Raw genomic sequence first — 20,873 nt, forward strand, 5'->3', positions numbered from 1 at the left:
TACATCCTTTTTAAGTCTACTTTTTTCAACTACGTAAACACAAGCCTCTTTTTACCTGTCCATCCATTCCACTAACCATTTTTTTCCACTCCTACCTTTATCAGATGCCATCATAAATCCTCCCTTTAGCAAGGCCAATTTTAAAGGAAAATATAGAATTACCTCATTACTACATGGCTATCTTTATAAACTTACCCTGTTAATTCAGAACAATTTTCAAGCTATCAGCCAGTTACCAGTTTCATACATTTGGGTAGCTGACAATTTCCTCCACCAAATTGAAATGTCACAGTAACAATTTTTATTTTACCTCTAGAATGTGGTCCAAAATACTTCCAATGGATTCAGAACTGTAACTAAAACAACCATAAAAGCAAGGCACCCAGTTGTAACACCAAGCTTAAATTAAAGGCAATGAGTGAAGCATATAGCTTGTGGTTTGCTTGTTTCTTACGGCAATATATATTCCTAATTTTAGACACTGGAATGCTGTTAACACTAGATAAACTGCACACATAGCAACTAGTGAAGTAGATGTCATTTGAAAAAACACTCAACCATACTCACTTTCTATGCTAAACTCAAGGCAGCATTTTAAATATCACAGGGAATGATAATTCTAATTGCATACTGCAGAATTAAATCCAATATTGCTGTCAAAGCAACATTTCAGAATATGTTAACTTTGAAATTACTGTTAGCCCAGGGAGCAAACTCAAGTTAGCTCCTTCTTAACTCTGCTTCAGTTTTTCAGCTATATGAACTGCCCTTTTTGGAAACGTATCTTTACATTAATAATGTCAGCTTTTCCTCCAATATACTTAAGTAGGAGGGAACAACCAAAATTTAGGTGATTTGGCTGTCTCTTTAAAGGTTTAATACAAAATTTATGCTTCACATCTCTAACTACTTCACCAAGAACAACTTTTGACCACAAAGAAGGAAAAGTACCGGGAAGAAGTCAGCGTGAAACTGGTCACAATTCATTTTCATTCGATAGCATACATTTGCCAGTGCAGGAAGTGTTGATTGAGCCTTCTTAAGCAGAGAAAACTGTCAGCAAAATAACCACCATTTCCAAATAGCTTAATTTTCCTATAGCTGTGACATTTCTTTAATTAAAAAGCGTGATTAGTAATCTCATCCAAACACAACAAGATGATTATCTAGAGATAAAGTTCAACAAATCTCCTAAGATCAGTACGGCCTTGTACACATACCTTCTGCAGCAGACCTGGCAGATCAGAGGCTACAGCAAGGGGACTAACCACAAACATGTTTATTTGCTGGGGTCCTTGTGGAGCTAGGAGCTAAGACTGTTGGTGACCACCTCGCACAACTAAGCTGCTCTTTCCACAGAAACACAAGTAATACATTTTAACTGTGAGTGGCAGGAATTTGAGGAACAGTGTATGAAAAAATGCTAATTTTAAGGTCAAAATTGTTAACAGTGACTTCTTCTTGAGTGGTGTCATCAAGGTTGTACTTTGCATTACAAAATTAAGGAATTCTATCCAAGCTCTTTTCCACTTTCTTGCTCTTCTCTTCAGGGAATAAAAAAGCATTAGACCTATCTAGGGCAGGGACTATTAACAGCTTATCTTTCTGATTTGAGCATATTATCCCTGTAAAGCAAACATCTGAGCAGCATGGTACATAAAAACAAAACCCACCTTTACATTCCTTTCAAAGGTCAGTTCTCTTCGTGACCTCACTGCACTTCCAATCCCAAGTCTTCTGCATCATATATCCATTATCTCCCTTCCATTCTTCTGCCTAGGCTTGTCCCTCTTGTGCTGTGCTTTAAAACATGAAAGGCTTCCTTTTGGCTTGAAATTGGTGGTTGCTTCGGGGAAACAGTACATTTTCTGTCAAATGGCCTGTGAAAATTCAGGCTCCCTTGCACCTATTAATCTGCCTGTGTACATTAGTAGAACTGTTAGTTCTGTTTCCATATAAGACCTTAACTGCAACAGAAATAGCAGTTTTTGCAGTAGTGTGGTGGTTTCCAGTGTTTCTGTAAGCAAACTGACCCTCACCCTTAATTCTGTCAGTTACTTTCTTCCTTGATTTTCTCTTTCATCCTTCATTGTCTCAGATATACTCCTGCCTGCCCCTAGCCAGCTATTGCTGCTTTCTCAAAGATTATATCTTGTACCAGTGCCAAACTTTAATATATTTGGACAGAACCAAGACAAGGGCAGCAGAGCTTATTCTCCAAAACTGTACTTCAACAAGCTCAGCAATTCACACAGATGTCCCACCTCACTGGTTAGAGACTGCTTGACTGGTCTCTAGAACAAGCGATTGTTTTATTCGCTTTCCCCTCCCTTTCCCCTAATATCAACATGGCAACATAAACAGTGCAACACGAACAGATATTGACTTAAATCCTGGCTTTATTCTCAAATTTCTGCAAAAGAAATGGATGCCTGGATGAGAAATGCACCACTTAAATATACTTAATTCATTCTTGGTTTAAATGTGGCTGGTAATACTGCCTTTATACTGTGTGCTATTCAATCAACCCCTAACACAGGACTTGGAAACCAATAAATATTGACATTTCAAATATAACTCCAACATTTTCAGATGTTTGTCACCTTTAACTTTCAACTCCACTAGGGAGATACAGAGTATTTTGTTTCTGATAATTAGCTCTCTACCAGGCACCTTTCAATAAGGAATACATTTTATTCCATTATGATATTTAGCTTGACATGGAAACAGTTATTTCATATATTCAGTCTATTTCTATTCCACAAAAAAGGAGGAATGCACCTTGTACACAGCAACATTACAACTCTCTCATACCATGTGAGGAGGCACCCCTTTATCTCTTTTTGGGTCCTTTCTTGGAGGTTACACAACACTTCAGTTCAGAAAGCTTCTTATTAAAGCAGCAATTTTAGTCCACATAACTGACAAAATAAAGAGTGCAATAATTTAGGTCACTTATCACTATGAACTTCCAATTAAGTCCTTTAGTGTCATATAATCTGCCACTGGCGATCTGCGTGCAAGTCCTAACTTATTATGCTGTGGTAAGCTTTCCTCACCTGAGAACATATTTTGTCTTTTCACTGTTAATTATCTGTTGCTTGTGAAAGGAAAATATATCATTTGGTTCCTGTTTCCTCCTTGGTATTTGATGATTTTTACACCTTGCTTCATTTAACTTTTATTATCATGGCAGAACTAACATGACGTTCAAGTAACAAAAAATCAATCCTTAAGAAACTGAAGACTAGAGTGTATTTGGGTCTATTTAAAAAAAAAGAGATGTTAAAAAAAGAAGTAGTAAAGTATCTAATTTGTCCTCAATATATCTATCTAACAAAGGAGCTTAAACATCTGCCTTTTTTAATATCACACAGTGAATTAATGCATTTCTACTCCCAAAATACCTCTGATGTAACATAGTAACCACTGCCCCCAGATAAAACCAATGCCATCTACTATCATCCACTAAGGCATTTAATGAAAACTTTACATAAACTCTAAACAATGACTCATCTCAACAATGAGATAGGACCAGGTGTGATTGAAATTGCCACAAAGAGGATTCAAAAACTAGGTAATGCAGCATTAAGGCCGCCCGTGCAACCCTTATTTGTCAGCGCAGCACACATGCTGTATTTCTCAAACTCCACAGGGCTTTTCCACAGGACCCCCTACTTATCCATGCGCACATAATGGACCTCCTGTAGAGATGAACACTGATGCCTCGTGATTGAGCTTATTGTCTGCTGGACCTCTGTCTTATTTATTGAAGAAAAGGAACAAAAGAAGGGATCGCAGAAGCAGAGACAACAATTAAGACAGTGAAAAGCCAGTCTGGAAAAAGATGCCTATCCCTCCTCTAACATTCATCTTTCCTGTAGTCAAACAAGTCTCATTAAACTAGCAGATCTCAAATCTGAAGATTTTGTATCCCACCTCTCAAGTCAGAACAGGAGCCAGAGCCCAAAGTATTAGCAAAGGAGACGGTGGGAGTGAGATTCCTACCCCAAGTAGTAAAAACACTTCACAAAGAAATAAATTAAAGCTTAAGATACTGTTTTGGCTGCTCAAGACCACAAAAATCCCTGCTCTCATTTGCTGCTGTATCAACACGTAACAAAGCTTCAGCATATGCACAGAGAGAATCAAGCTCTGTCAGCCCAGACAATTTACAGACTGCACTTTTAAGTGTTCCACCTAAGTATCAAGGTATATCCATCCTTGCTTACCACACTCAAACACAGGGCTCTGCCACTTCTTTTCACTGCCTAGAGGACATATAACAGCATTGTGGAGAGCAGCAAAGAGCTTCTTGCTCTTTGAAGCCACTCATGTTGCCTCAGTGGACATGAACTGCAAGTCACATCCTGCTCATGAACCTGCCTACAAGCAGAAATACCACAGGTTGCACAGCCACCCAAGTTAATCAAGTGCTCTTGCAAAAGGGTTTTACAGCTTTAACTTTCTAACAGTGGGTTAACACAGTAGAGACAGCAACATGGACAAATCCATTCCAAAAGCATATTCTAGAAAAATATGAGATTTTAAACGGAGTAGTTTTCATACTTTGCTATATAACAAGATCTTCCATAGAAACAAAGTTTAAATTGCCATGTTGGTATATAACCATGACAGTAGGTAGTCAGGTCCTTTTGCTACAAACTGTTCATTGCTTTAACAGATAAACTGCTGCTTGGAACAAATACTATTTTTAGTAATCAAAGACTCCAATTTTTTTTCAAAACAACCTTGCAAAAACAAACATTCCCAGGCTCCACTGGAAAACCAAACAAAAACATAAAGCAAATAAGAGCACAACTATTTATACATCTGTCAAGCAAATATTCTACAGCAAATGATATAGTAAAAAAAGGAAAGGTACTGAGTAAAAAAACTAACTCTCAGTTCTTGTGGGAGTGATGGGTGGAGAGTTACTGCTTGAAGTTAATCTAATCAATGCTACCGTTTTTACTCCTAGTATTCTATTACATTTACTGTATTTGTAAGTGGTAACATTTGTTTTTCTGACAAAAGTCAATGAATTAATATATGTATTTCACCTTTCCAGTGCAAAGCTTTAGAATTAGGTCTAATATTATTAAAGAATCACTCTTCACTAGCAGTTGGCAAATGCTAAACCACAGGGATTCAACTGCACTGTCCCTGCTTCAACACTGGAAAAGGTCAGTTTTTAGTTAGCAGTATTGTGTTGGTTGCTATCAGTTATCCAAAAAATGTACTCAAGGAAGAAGGAAAATTTGCTTATCTCCATTTTCATGCCACTACCACAGTCATCTAACAACAGTAATCTACAACACTCTCACATATTAACAGTTTTTCCTATATTTTTTCCCATTACACAAATTTTACACACTCAAACAAGCTTACTTTTATTTACCACAAGGGAAAGCTGATAACGTCTAACTTTGATTTGTGTCAAGGCAGAGAGCGAACCCTTTTAGAAAGCCAAACATCCATTCTTAAATGTTCAGGTTATCATTCCTTTCTATGTACCAATATGACAGGCAAATTTACTGCTTCTTGAAGAAGTTGGGAAAAAAATTACACCCCCTCACAGACACTGGTTCTAATTGCTACTGGTTTAAAACTTCTGTTCAGTAGAGTCAGGAGATACCATTTCCACTGAGAAGTTCTTCAAAACAAACAAAAAAAACCCCAACACAACCCACAATCCACTTTTCCAGGGTGTTAAACTATGCTGTAACAATAATCGTCAAGAGAGAATCAGACTTCTCAGTGCTGTCTATTCAAAGCACTGCAAAGTAAACCCACAAAGCCTGACACAAGTTTTCCTCTGAAGCTGTCTACTATAAAGTTGAATGCAAGAAAAAGCACCAATATCCGAAAGGGGTTACACCACTCAGTTATGTAAGTCACAAAGGTTCAAATTTAGATTTATATTTAGTTCATCAATTCCCACCCAGAGTTCAGCTCAGTAAACTGATCTATTTTTAGCTTTTGACTCTTTTGGACATTTCCTTCCTTCATCTGTGTAAATGCGTCAGAGCTTCTAAAATGTTTCCCTTTGGCTAGGGTAGGATGCATCTGATTCCAAGCTTAAAAAAAAAAAGCTAACACACACACACACACACACATTGAGTGGTTATTGTTGGCAGAATTACACCCTTGTTCTGAGTTAAGCATAGGCAAATTTGACTCCAATCCCCACGCTGCACTAGAAAAGATATTGCTCCTTCCACACTGACGGGTTAAAGCATCACGGGTTAAAGCATCTACAAGGATCGCAATGAGACAAACCGTATTTTATCACCTTCTATAAGCAGGCTTCATTTGACTCTCCTGCCTTCGTAATTCAGCAAAAAGTAGAATTTTCCCAAAATGGGGACAGAAATGAAGTTCAGTTTTTTAACTTTCTGCTCAGCTGCCAAGGCAAGAAATTCAGTCAAGTACGATTCCTTGCTTTTCTTCCAAAGACAGCCTTTCACTGCCTGTGGAGAAACTGGTATCTTAGTTTTTATTTATTTATTCATTTAATATAAAGCATTAACAAGCCAGTGTCCTGGTTCTGACCTGGAGGGGACACGATTAGGACCCGGAGTACCACCTCATATCATTTTCTGGGAACAAGGGGAAGGACTCACTCCCATGTGAGGGCAGTGTGGCAAAGGGAGCAGTCAGAGAATGCCCACAAGGGGTGAGCAATAACATTCTTGTACACTCTGTCATTTGTATAATTTCTTGTATAATTTCTGTCTGTTTTCTTATCATTAAATTTCCAGTAAATTGCTTTCATCTTGACCCATAATCTTTACCTTTTGTGTCTCCAATTCTTCTCTCCATCCTGCCATAGGGAATACAGAGCGGGAGTGAGCAAGTAGAATGAGGGAACACCATTCCTAAACCATGATAGCCGACCAACAAGTCATTAGATAAGTCTTTATCATCTTTCCATCTGAAAAGGTGCGACTGTCCTAATAAATCTTAGTTTGGCTTGCCTCTGTTGTCCTTACAGAAGCCCAGCTCACATGATAGCCTGTGAGTTAAGCAATGCACAGCATTGATTTCTTCTTTGAACTTTGCAAACTGTTGCAAATTCAAGCCTAACAACTATCTTTAAGTGCAGAAAACAAGTACTTAAGCACAGGAAATGTGACTAAGATGTGTAAAGACCATAAGCTACTGCTGTAGCTGTTCCATTTCCATTCTTTTAGGACCAACCCTATGCGCAGTATCAACCAAAATTAAGTCACTGACTAACATTAATAAAGCAAATAAATAAAGACAAGGAAAAAAGCTTTTTTTTTTTTTGGGAGCAACACGTTGTTAAAAAAAATAAGCAACAACAATGGCTATTCAGTTTCTTTAGCAGAGAAACTATAACCTATCTTATTACTCTACAGTAAAAGACAGAAAGAGGACTCTAAAGACAGGGTTTTGGATCTTCTTAAGTCTGATGTTCAACGTACTATGTGCTACTGATGTCTATGCAGAACAGGACAATCCAGGCAATTTGTATTTCAATTCACCTTCACTTGCTGACAGCTTTCTACATTTTTTTTTTTCTGTGCTTTCAGCTGCATATATCTGGAATTCAAGGAATAGGAGAATTAAAAAGGGCAAAGACACTTTGACCTTGGCCTAAAGTTTTTAGAAGAGGGTGGAGTATTTTTATGATCTCAAAAAATTGTATCATCTTTGTAGTTAATGATGCTTAACCCAACATACCCAGAAGTCAGTGGCATGATAAACACTTGGAAATTGAAGAAACTACTACCTTAAGGCCAGTAGAAAATTATATCCAACCAACACTGTACAGCCAATTATATCCAACCAACACTGTACACAATGGATACAGTGAAGTCTACTGTGAGGCATAGGAGGTTAGCCAAGTAATATTGGTATTTAAACACTCCATTTGGTCTAATTCACTTCTTGGGATGTTCCTGATGTATCCTCCCTTTCTTTCCCTCCATTTCTTAAAGTGTATCTAGGACACACTTTAAGAAATGTCACCTGATTTCTTCCCAACATTTAACATCTGTTTGGGCTCCGAAAACAAGCAATCCCAAGACTTCAAACACTTCTACTTTCATTAAATTTCACCAATAACATTTTTCATTGTTTGGTGGCCTCAGCTATGTGACCATCACAAATCTTAACGAATAGCCTTTGACCAAATGCCTTGATAAAGTATGTCATAAGGCTGAAGGTTTCCACAAAATTACCCACAGAAATGCAGAAATTCTGTATAAAGCCTAAAAGTTTTGCATTTTGAATTACTCTTTTATGCAATAAGTGAGGTACAGACTAGACAAACTAAGTAGGTATTTACCTGATAGGTCCCTGTGAGCCCTAGTATACTTTCCTGTTGATTTTTAGCACTTACGAAATCTCATTTCAATATAACCCTGGATCCTCAGACTCTAATTGCTAAGCAGTCATGTACAAATCTAACCACAAAAATCACTACTGGTTGTTTACACAGTCTGCAGACACCTCAGGAATAACTATTACTGCTCATACAAGCACTAAGACTACAAGAAAACATGAGTAATTAAGCTCTGGGTAGTTTCACAGATGACTAGAACACATTGGGATTACTCACAATAGTCCTGTTCAGTGCGTGCTGTCCAGAATACTTTCTCCAACTTTTTAACAAAGAGATTTGTCATGCAAACTCAAGTTTTTGAAGCCACATGGAATATTTAATTTGACAGTGTATACATGCACACATGTATCCTCATGCACACTAGTAAAACAAACCTTCCTGAATCTCAGACTCATGTCAGACTATTACACATGCCAATAACATCGTCCTGACTCTTGCACAGACTTGTGGGAATTATCCAAGCATACTATCCTACAGCTATAGTATAAAACATAAAGCAAACCCCTGACATATTTTCAATGCTGGAAGTCCACACTTTTCTCCCTGTACTTGCCATCTTGCTTCCTCAACATCTTGGGCCCTGAGAAACAAACAAACAAAAAATTCTCATCTCCCTGTAAAGATTGCTTTCTCGTCCCACCATAATTATAAAACACTAATGCCTATTTCAGTTCTTCAGTAAGGTCCAGATTACAAAATATCACATTCAGAAGTACCAGCAAAAGACATAGTTCAGCACTGCTCAGTAGGAAAACCTGTTACATATTTGCAGTTGTGTATATTAAACAGTGCTACTGCCACTTATGCAATGCAGTAACACAGGAGATTAAACAAATTTGACTAAATGATTTCAGAAAAATTCCACTCAACAGCCTTGAAAAACAACACTATTTTTTAAACAAATGCGCAATTAGGCTATTTTAGATGACTTAGAGCAGCTATTTGGCAGAGAAACCACTGGAACGGGCTTTGTATCTTTAAAGCACAGTCTTGTCACTCAGACTGTTTTGTGAAACTTTGTGGACACAACTCATTTATGACCCTCCTCTTTGTGTACCCATACAACAACCTACTCTAGAGGCTGAAAATCAGATGCTTTAATGTACTGTAGTGTCTACTGCTAAAAGCACTTGAGTTGTTCCCTGTCATTTCAATTCCTCCTCCTCACTACTGGGTAAGTGATCTGTTTTCTCAAAACAGCAGTATCCTTCCTGAAGGAATATGACTCAGCTTTGCAGATCATCAGTATTACTTCACCAGTAGTCTACTTTTTGATTTTACCGCACCAAGAAAAATGTTAAGTTAAACAAAGATCCTTCTCCAAATCAGGCAAATTTCTTCATGAGAACAACAAATAGATGCAAGGATCTTAGTCATTAAATTAAAATAGCCCGCTGTGACCTTCATGAGTCTTTTTTTTACCTTGTAGCCTTTTTTTTTTTTTAAGATTAAATTTAGTTCTTACCTATATCAGGCAGAAAAAATTGTTTCCTCTGTTCTCTTTAAACTTATCACCCACTTTCCTTCAACGACCACTGCATTTCCAAAATTTCAATGTGTCTTTACTATTTTAACACTTATGCTGACCATGAACAGCTATTTCCATGATTTTACCTCCTTCTTCCAAGATGCAGACCAAAAATCACTATACAGTTTCACCCTATTAAAGTGATCTAGCAGTCTGCACTTAAGCATTTTTTGACACTAGAATTATTTAAGTTTTTATTTTCAGTTGAGAAACATTAATATTTTCTCTGTATATTTGGGTAAGGAAAGTCTTTCCAGGCTTTCTTTAGATTTTATTTACCTAGACAGTGATCATGTGATATTTTAGGTTGAAATTCACACCTGTTTTTGTTAGGTTGCTGTGGGACACATTCAACTGGAGACACACCACTCCTATAAGAAACATTTACTACCCATCTTCCACACAGTGACTGAGGTCCACAACTGATGAAAGCTTCGGCTGTACCAAGTCTCTTCCTACTTCTGTCAGCTCCTTTCTGAGCACATCAGCACTTCATGCCAGCTCGAATGTACTCCTTCCAAGAATGGACCTGGCTTTTCTCTAACTCCCATTTACCTTCCACTCCAAATCTGCATTTAGTGTCTCAACTGGCAGCTATCAAAGACGTTACCAGTAATTGCCCTCTGTCCTCTTCCAGAAATATTCATGACTTCTGCCTCCAACTGTTTCAAACACAACCTACCCTCTGACTTGATCTATCCTTGTCTATCTGCAGAGAAGCTTGGCTGTTTCACAGTAAGACAAACTGCACAACAGCTGCTGCATTTCACACTGAAGCTCTCTATCCTCATCTTCATTGTTCCAGGGAGTGTCAATTTAACAATGCTATTTTCCAGCCTAACTTCTCCATTGTAACTTCATTGTTTCTGCAGTTATTTTTGCTCTGCATATGCTCATCAGAAACTATCAAGTTGTGGCATTTTTCTATGGTATTTTTCAAAATATCATTTACACACACATACACACCACCGTGCTTCAACCATCTTATTAAAATGGATATTTCTGGAATTGGATCAGACCTTCACAAAAGAGCCCACTTCTTCAGCCCAGGTCAACCGGCACTAATGACACCAGTACTGCAGCAACCTTCTCATTTACTAATGCAACTCAAAGCACAGATTCTTGAAAAGTTTATACAACAATGTGAATTTTTGTTTGTTTGTTTATTTAATACAAATGCTGTCATCACTCTAAGTCACATGAAAGAATGGACAACTTGTTTCATGCTTTACATCCTCTGCATGCTCACCAGTTCTTAAAACACACCTCAGCTCCTGACAGCCACAGGGCCAAGAACCAGTACTTGCAGAGGACAGCAGGGAGCTGTCATGTGAGCTACCACCAGTGCTGCCTGGCAAAACTTCACTTTTGGCTTCGCTATTAGATTACTTCTATTAGACACTCATAACAACTCTGTAGCTGCTCCAACTGGCATGCCAAGTAAGCAACAACCACAACTCTGACTACCTCCTCTGTAAGTTAGCTACTACCATTACCAGGAGATAGTGCTTTCCTAAGAAGATTCATCCGTCATAACTTTATAGATGGTGTGTTCTGCTTCATGGTTTTCAGATGGAAATTTGGCTTCTTTTTCCACAATTGATGCCTACCTTGCAAGCTAGTTTACCCATGATCTAAATGACAGTGTGTTTTTATTAGTAGTATTCTTGAAAAAACCTGCTGCCTTTTAATAATATGCTTGCCTTTTCTTTACCACGTAATCTTTCCCAACCCGCTCTCCTTTCCTTACTATGATAGCATTTTTAATGTTGTCTACTACATGCAGTCAATTATCCCAGCCACTATCACACAGGATACCAATATAAAGCAAGCAAGGCAACAGTATATAAAGCAATATAATCAGGAAGAAATAAAACATAAGTCCTCCTTGTAAACTTGAAATAACACATTCCTAAATGCTAGCTTTTATCTTTACAGTATTAAGTGAATTTCATGAAAATTAAGCAAACAACAAGATAATTATTTAAAAGAAAAAGAAGAAAATCAATCATATTTTCATGACACTCATTAATACTTCTTCTAAGGTCTCAACTATTCAAGCAACTATCAGCATAGATTGCTATAGGCAGACTTAGTCAAACCCAGACTGATCAAAGACTCAATTTACTAGTACTTGCAGAAGCCTTCAAATGTCCACAACCACAACACATCTAAGCATTCCTAAAATACTCATATGTTCTTTTTGGTACCTAAACACACATATCTCAAACTAAAGTTTTAAATTCTCTTATCATTAAGCTTACATTAAGAAACACATGCACAAGCAGGATACACTAAGTGTACATTAGAACCAGGTGCTATTTAAAGCTATTCTGGCTACCAGCCTGTTCTCTAACTTCACCTTGAGAGAAGTGTCACGCTGAACCCTCCGCTTGGAACAACCACTTCCTCCAGACCCACATTCATCTCAGACTTACTCCTTCACCTGAGAAAGGACTGCTGCCACCTGTGTAGATTAGGTTTTAGTTGGAATATCCTCCACTTTTTTGTTTTCCCATATCAAGGAATGAAGTACAATTAACAATTATGTTCAGATTTGACCTGGCAAAGCCTGGACAGTAATTCACCTTAATGACAAGACTTTTGGGGTCCCTTGTTTTTCCAACACTTTTGTTCCTCCAACGGGTCCCTGCCCATAGCTCAGTATGTAAATTGTGTTCCTTCCAGGCATGTGGCAAGTGTTCACATAAACAGGTGGTGACAATGCTAATCTCCTCAACGGCTTTGAAAACTGTATTGTTTGTCCATATGAATGAAGTTACTGCAGTTTGTAGAGGCCACTCATAAAAAATGTATCTTACAGGAAGTAACTACATCCACTTTCATCTCACAACTGTGAAGAGTTATTAGTCGGTTGGTTTTTTTCCATGAAGACTTATCAGAGTAATTTATAAAGGCACTCCCTACACTGTCTAGCCAAGGGTTGACTGAAGTGCCTACCAGCCTTTTTCTCTGCAAACTTTTGTATTCACAGATCTCTCCATCATACCAAAAGGGTAACTTTAATTACTAAAAGTTTGACCAACATCAACATTTGTCTTTTACTTGGATGAAAAATCTTTTGTTCTTTATGCCTAAAAACTAAAGTAATGAACTTCAACTAGCAAAAATACTTTTGTTTGGAAAACACTCTTATAATAATATGATTTAAACTTAACAGACAGCCCTCATTCTTGCATCCTGAAGATGTCAGTTGACATTGAGGACTCACAGCTGCAAAGATGAAGATGAAACCAACAACAGCCAAACAAAACCTCTGTATGGTTATTGCCCTATAAGCCATGACTTGATGGCACTCCCTCAAATTCAACTTTGCTCATGTGAGCTGTTTTCACACCTTTCTGATACACAGAATTTTAGGTTGAAACTTAGAACACATTTTGAAAAGTTTTATCTTAATAACTTTTCATAAAAAATAGATCTTGTATACTTAAAACATTTACTAACACCACTTTACACAGCCATTGAAACTCTGGCTACTGGGTTTTTGTATGGTAGCAGGTTTTTTTCATAACTCCAAGATACTTTACCAGTCCTTTCATGCACAACAGTGCACTTTTTTAATTTAAAAAAAGGGATAATTGTCTATACATTTATAGTTCAAAACATATCCTTCTCTAAGCTTACACAGCCATTTCTAATCTCCAACTTATATATAGGACAGAAAGGCACTTCCTACAACCACTGTTTTCTCCTTCAAAATGTAATCACTTTGCCTGGCTATCAACTCTGCTTCTTTTACTGTTCATCCTGTCACAAAGATGACAGATCTAACAAGGTACTCTTTTCTTTTCAACCTCAAATAATGAGATTTAGATACCAAATATGTAACAGAAAGTAAGCTGCCTCAATTTCTTCCAATTCCAATAAAGGGATTCCTCATTTATATTCAAGACACATAGTCTTTATGTGTTCCTACTACCACCACCTCACTTCCAGTTCAGCTGCTTTCCTCATGTTTCAACTGCAACTTTATTTCCCCAACAACTCAAGAGTGAGTTTACATTTACATAACCAAAGTGAAAACTGGAAATGTGCACATTTCAAGTGATGTGAACCTAGCTGCTGTTCAATATCCTAACAAAATCTTCCAAATAATGAAACTCCATTCTTTGGGCTACTTTAATTCTACTTCAAGCTTAGTCTTACAAAAGGACAGGAGGAAAGCCAATAACCCCACTTGGCAGCTCAACTGACCAATTTAACCAACTCAAGATTAGAACTGATTGTTTAGGCAGGCTTTTTGTTGTTGGGGTTTGTTGGGTTTTTTTCCCTCCTGGAAAACACTGCAACATTTTTACTCATTTTCTCTTTTAAGTAACAGCTAGAGCTTTGCTAATATTCTCTGCAAGTGACAGGAAAAAGGAAACATTTGTCATTGTAAATTCTGTAAAGAGAAAAATATTTTGTCTGCTCCTAAGTGCACCAAAGTTTTTTCCTTGTTCATTGATCTCTGTGCCCTTTGTGTTCCACTGAAAAAAAAAAAAAAGTGCCTGTTGTTCAAACAAAGGAAAGCACCGGAGATCTTATAGAAGAGTGGATCATGCACAGAGGCGGAATTCAAAGAGCTCTTCTCAATGCCAAACACCCATAGGAGACACCAGAACATTTTCCAGTGTATGTTAGAGCCCAGGCTGAACCAGATAACCTTCACATGTAAATATGGAAATAAGAATGCCAGTTGTTAAATATGCTGTAAGAATTTTTTGATAAGCATGTCCTTCTACTGCTTTAAGATTTTCAGATGTTGCAAGACTGAGCTCAATACAACTTCTCTATTATCAGAAGTTCTCAGCATCAGAAGTCATCACTGCACCACTTACGAGCTTACCAGCTGTAGCATCCCTCAACCCACACATAAATGCAGAAGTTGATTATTAATATAGCTGGCAGGGTCTTCCAAAACTGCAAGATTACTACATAAACACCCATTTGTAACTGCACTAGGCAGACTAGTGTGTGTAAGCCTACTGTTTTAATTTGTCATTTTGCTTTCATTGGGATTTTTTCCTGGGAATGATAAAGCTCAGTTCTTTTTCCATGACAAAACCCACCAAGGCCAGCATCCTGACAATGAGTTTCACACTCAATAGCTGTCACGTGAAACAGGTTGCCTCGGGAGCATCAAGCCCTCCAGAGGGCACACAGCCCCCCTGTGCGGACCCTCTATCCACGTAAATGCAGCTCCCAGCCCCACTTCAAGGATGCCTGCTACAAATCACACCTCCTCCTTCACCCTCATGAAACCAAACACACTGAGCAGCACCACCGACCGCAAGTAGCACTGATTACGCCGTTTCCCACTTCCCTCGCGGACTTTCCTTAAAAACCCAGTGAACACAGCTTTTACTACTATTATTACTACTGCCATAATTATTTTTTACACACGAAATCGGCCAACCCCCTCATCTTTCCCGCGGTGAGTCTGCATTTCCCTTGCTCGCCGCTCCTTTTTAGGCACCCAAAAGGAGCAAGTGCCCAGCCCAGCCCGGCCCGGCCGCTCCGCCCGGAGCGATGGCCGGGGGCTGCCCTGGGGGCGCGGAGCCGCCGGCGGAGCGGACGGAGGGGAGGAGCCGCCGCTGCTCGGGGGAGGGCAGCCGGCACCGGGGGGAGGCTCCGTAGCCGCCGCCGCCCAGGCTGCCGGCAGGGCTCCGTCCCCGCCGATCGGCGGTCCGTGCGGCCCGGGCAGTCCTGCCTTCCCCGCCGCTATCCCCCGGGGGACACTGTCTCGGCGGCGGGCGCAGCCGTCCTCCCCGCCCGGTTGCGTGCCGAGAGTAAACACCGAGGGAGAAGGCAGCCTCCATTTTTTTTCATCCCGGCAGCCTGTCAACAGGCTCCCACCCTTCCCCTCCCGATCCTCCGCGCCGAGCCCGGTTTCCCAGCCCGGCAGCGCTCGAGAGCCGCTGCTTCCCCGCCTCAGCCGAGGCAGCGACACCCCCTTAACATGGGCTTCGCTTTTTGTCTGCCTCTTTTGGTTCTCCTTAGAACACCCACTTTCCATGCCGCTTCTCCCATTCCTGCCCTGTGCCGCCACCCAGCAGCACAGCACCGGAGGAGCTCTGCCTTTTATAGCGGTGTCATCCTTGCTTGGTCGCCGGCCTCCCCGGGGGGCCCGGCCGGCGCAACCGGCTCCCCGCAGCCCTGCAGCCCCGCTCACCCTTCCCGCCCCCCCGACACCCTGGGCTTCCCGGATCGGAGCAGCTCCTCTACCCGCCTCCCTCCCCGCAATCCCCGGCGGGACATTTTCGGGGGACTCGGGTCCGCCTGGCGCTGGGTGGTGCCGCCCGGCCCCGGTGACGCGCCCGCTACCGGGCCGGCACGGGAGGCAGAATCCCACCTGTCACCCGCGACACCGCCCCGGGGCGGCAGCAGCCCCGCACCCTCCCGGTCGGGCCGCGCCGCCGCCGCCCCCGTTTTCACGCCTCGGTTCTGCCGGCGAGGGTGGCATCGCGCCCGCGAGTTGCTGCACCTAAGCCCCGCTGTCCTCGGCATGGGACGGGGGGGGGGGGCTCGGCTCTCTTCCCTGCCGCCTCCCCGAGGAACAGACGGGCAGTGCCGAGGCGGCCCCGGCGGCGAGAGGCGGGCGAGCCTTCCCCGAGGCCACCTGACAAAGCCGGCTGCCCTCTCCTCCTTTCCCGGCTCCAGGGGGAAGACGTCGCTTCCCCAGAGCCACCTTTCGCCTCTAGCTCCAGCCACGGTCTCGCCGCCGGCCCTTCTTCCCCGTTCCCCCAGGACAGGACCGCACTCACCGGATCGGAAGAACGCCGCTATGTCCGCCGAGTCCTTGGCCGCCTCCTCGGCCCCTTCCCCCGCGCCGCTGCCGGCCGTGGTGGCGGCGGAGGTGGCAGTAGCGGCACTGCTCATGGCTGCTGCTGCTGCTGCGTGTGCCGGCGGCGGTGGCTCCACCGGGCGAGACCCGCCGCCGACCTCGCCGCCCCCTCCGCGGATCCCGGCTTCACCTCCGGGCAGGAGCGGCCGTCAGGGCGGCAGCCGGAGCGGGCGAGCGATGCGGGGCGGCGGCGGGCGGCCGCAGCGAACGCAGGGACATGAAGGTATGTGCGGAATGGCAGCTCCGGGAGCGCCCACCCCCCGCAGCCACCTAGGAGGCGGCGTGTGCATGCAGGGAGTCCGGGCGGGCGGGCGGGCGGCAGCCGGAGCGCAGACAATCGCGGGAGGAGGAGGAGGAGAAGGAGGAGGGCGACGACGACGACGGCATGGGAAGGGCCAGCGGTCCGCGCAGTGAGCAGCCAGTGGGCGGAGAAAAAAAGGAACGTTTCCAACCTTTTTTTTTTCCCTTTTCTCTCTCTCTCTTTTTTTTTTTTTCTTTTTTTTTTTTTTTTTTTTTTTTTTTAGAAGGAGCGAGGAGCGATCCGGAGGAGCAGCAGCTGCCCTAGCCACCACGGTGCCAGCGGCCGCAGCAACCGCCGTCCTCCATTTTGACTGGGCGGAGGAGGAGGGTGGGAAGGGGGAGTCGGGAAAGGAAGCGAGTCCCCGCCCGAGGAACAAGGGCGGTGGAGCTGGGAGTGGGGGAGCTCGGGAGTCTCCGGCTGCGTCCGGCGCTGGTCGGGATGGGGCGGGGCTGGGCGCGCAGGACGTCAGCGCTCCCGTCGGGCCCGCACCCCGCGGCTGGGCCGGGGCTTCCCGGCGGCGCTACCGGCTGGTCGGAGCTGTGGGTTTGTTGTTCGGGTTTGGGGTTTCGTTTTGTTTGGTTGGGTTTTTTTTTTTAGGTGCTTCCGGCTGGCCTTCGCCTTACTGCTAGTTCGCCAGTGCGCGGAGGTCGGAGTGGAAATCCAAAAAAAAAAAAAAAAGAAATCTAAGCAAATCCAGTCTGTCCGCCCCGGGGGCGGGGGCGAGCGGCGGGAGCGTGGGAAGCGGCGCGTGCCCCGTGCTCCTGCCTGCCGCTCCCCGGGCGCCAGGGGCCGTGCTCAGGAAGAGACCCCCTGCCCGCGGTCGGAAGGAGCCTGGCTTACCTCTGGAAGGCACAGGGAAAAAGGGATGCGTAGATTTCTTTAAAAGGTTTCTGTTACATTGTTGTCTGTGTTGTGGATATTTTTTCTTCTCTTATCACGGGGACACTTCAAAAGATTTTATGCTGTGGACCGGTTCACGATAGGGAGGTTATGATGTGCCTCACCACCATCCTGCTCTTCATGTTATGTTTGCGTCCAGGTAAGGTTGAGGAGAGGGTGTCAGAGCAGGAATCATAGCAGTTGCACAGATTGATGAATTCGAGTAACACATCTCAAATGCTTATGGTAAATGGTAAATCGTTAGCACACTTGAAATGCAGAAGTACAGCTTCAGGAATTAAACTCCTGAACCTTTGGTAAGTATTAAAAGGAAGGTGAGGTCAAGAGAAATGTGGTTCGTAGAATCATAGAATATCCTGAGTTGGAAGTGTGTTGCAAGAATCATCCTACGATCCTGCACAGGACCACCTGAAGAATCACACATGTGCGTGAGAACATTGTCCAAACACTTCTTCAACTCCAGCAGGCTATGAGTTATGAACACTTCCCTGGGGGGTCTGTTCCAGTGCCCAACCAGCCACTGGGAGAAAAACCAAACCTCCCCTGGCACAGCTTCATGTCCTTCCCTCAGAAGGAACCTGAATCCTGACAGGTTGTGTTAGTTTATCAGTCAGATGATGAGGAAGTCATCTGCAAGGTTTCCAAGGTTTGTATTTATCTGAAGTTGTATAGCTTGATGAAAAAGCTTTTGTGCAACCATGCCTGCCCTAATTTCTCTTACAGATAAGAGATTTGTTTGACTGAAAGGATTTTTTAAAAAGTTTTTCTTTCAGACAGCAGGCACAGGAAAGAGTTCCAAATTAGCATCCCACTGGCAGAAGGGGTTGCAACATTAATTTCTTTCTAACTGGCACCATCCACTTAGCAAAAAGTATGAATGAAACAAATGCTGCTGTTCCCTAGCAAGCAGTGAGTTGACCTAGGGGTAGGAATAGGATAGTGTGTATCTGCCCAGAAAAAAAAAAAAAAAACTGTGCAAGAATATGAGAAAATTGGGTAAGTGCATGGAAAGTGTTAATATAATGAGTAAAGAAAAGAAAGGAATCCATCATTCCAGCTTTCAGTGACTAGAAAGCAAGAAGTGCTTGAGATTACTTGTTTTCCAAATTTGAAAAAAGGCATCAATATGCTGTGCAACTCTGAAAAAAGCTTTAGAAGGCTTTTCATCAGTTGTTGAACACTTTGACTTTCTGTTTCCAGTTAGTTGCTCTTCCAGCATGCTGTACAAATTCTAAGTGTGCACTAAAAAGACAAGGTGAATTTGAACACTTTTGAAGGATGTATGACTCAAGTTTTTCCCTTCCTTTGTCCCCTCCATCTGCTGAATTGCAAGAGATACTGGGTTTGCTTTTTTCTTAGTACATGGATGCCTTGAGCCATGTCCCCCACTACAGGAGCCTTTCATCACTGTGAAAGTGATTGAGAAGAAGTTGTCATCAGCAACGGTGGCCCTTACAGAAAATCCTTCAAGAGCCAAAAATACTCATATCCTTTGCACAATTCATAAGATTATAGTAATACACAGGGTTCATGCTAATGTTCAGGATGCAATATTTATTGAAGGCTGAGTTAAAAGAAGGACAAATATAGGAAAATTACAAAGTTACTTAACACTCTGATAAAACAAGGATTTAATTAACAGTTATGCACCTTAAGTATCAAATACCAGATTTAATATTTTGACATTAGTAAATTAAGTTTCTTAGTTTGGTTCTTGGTCATTTTAGGCTTCAAACAAAAATAAACCAGGTATGAATTGTCTGTATGGAGAATGTCCCACATTGGAAATTTGTGTGAATTTGAAAGCCTGTCATTAGGGAATAGCCATATTCTCCTCAACTCCTGCATTGCTTATCTCAGTTTTTGTCAGCCTGCAAGTGTTTTTGCACCAATTGCAATGGTAAATGCAGGAATGGAAAAAATATTCATGGTGTAAATAGCGCTAATGTGACCCATGAAATACCAATAGTGTTAAGGCACAGATTCAAGTTAGAGTTTTAGATTGTATACTAGGAGTTTTAAATATTAGCGATGTTCAAGTTCTGTGCTTAATTTCTCTATTTTATCTATGTATAGAAAGCATTTAATTTTATGTAAGCATATTGTTCAAAAATATTTATACCCCAATAAAATAAATGCCCGAAGAGAAGTATTGTTTCATTTGAATGCCCTTTATTTTTACTTGTGTTGTGTTTAACTGTGGTTGAAAGGTCACTCCAAAATCAGAATGCCAAACACAAAAACTTTATTCCTGTCAAAGAGGTGTCGTGTGAGGGAAGAAGCTTGCCCAGAGCCTAGTCTTGTGTATCCAGGCTGAGAAGTGTCACATGTCACTTCATGTTTCATCCCTAAAGGAATTTGCAGACTTGATATTTCTTGAGTTCTTTTCCTGCAGTATTTGCTGCCCACTTGGTCAAGAAAACAAAGAACCAAGATTCCCCCATTTCTATAAGACGTTAATGAAAGCAGGGCAAGCTTGATTTAAAAATCACAAATATTTACAAGCTTTAGAGAAGTAAACTAGAAGCTCACTAGTTTGGACAAACTAGGAGACAGGAGATGGTATTGACCTGGGGTGTCAATCGGAGTTGTCTTCTTGCTTAAAAAAAGAGTCATGGAAAAAGAGACTTCAACTGTGGAAAAAAAAAAAAAAAAACAAAAATGCACTACTACAAAACCCAGCCAACAACTAGATTTTTACAATAGAGTTCTCTTCTTGTTGCTGTTTTACAAGCTTCACTATTCATTTTGTAAACAAAACCACAGAACATAGAGGGTAGTGTGGGGACAAGGCTTCTACATGGAAAACGCACGCACATGGACTTCAGCCCAGCCAGCCTCTAAGAACTGTTTCTTGCAACCCTTAATTTCTGCAGCAGGCTTTTGGGGGACTCAAATCTACAAAACAAGTTAGAAACAC

General features: G+C 41.9%; 1 protein-coding gene across 1 annotated transcript in view; it reads right to left on the reverse strand.

Moving 5' to 3' along the window:
* The window catches only part of TRIO (trio Rho guanine nucleotide exchange factor), a 245,629-nt gene extending 228,390 nt beyond the window's left edge, over positions 1 to 17,239 (reverse strand). The window contains exon 1 of the mRNA XM_053999279.1: positions 16,673 to 17,239. Coding sequence (XP_053855254.1) covers positions 16,673 to 16,787 — 115 coding nt within the window. The 5' untranslated portion in view covers positions 16,788 to 17,239. The remainder of the gene's footprint in view (positions 1 to 16,672) is intronic.
* Positions 17,240 to 20,873: the final 3,634 nt, after the last annotated feature.

Source organism: Vidua macroura, chromosome 1 (assembly GCF_024509145.1).
Source record: "Vidua macroura isolate BioBank_ID:100142 chromosome 1, ASM2450914v1, whole genome shotgun sequence".
NCBI classification, from domain to species: Eukaryota; Metazoa; Chordata; class Aves; order Passeriformes; family Viduidae; genus Vidua; species Vidua macroura.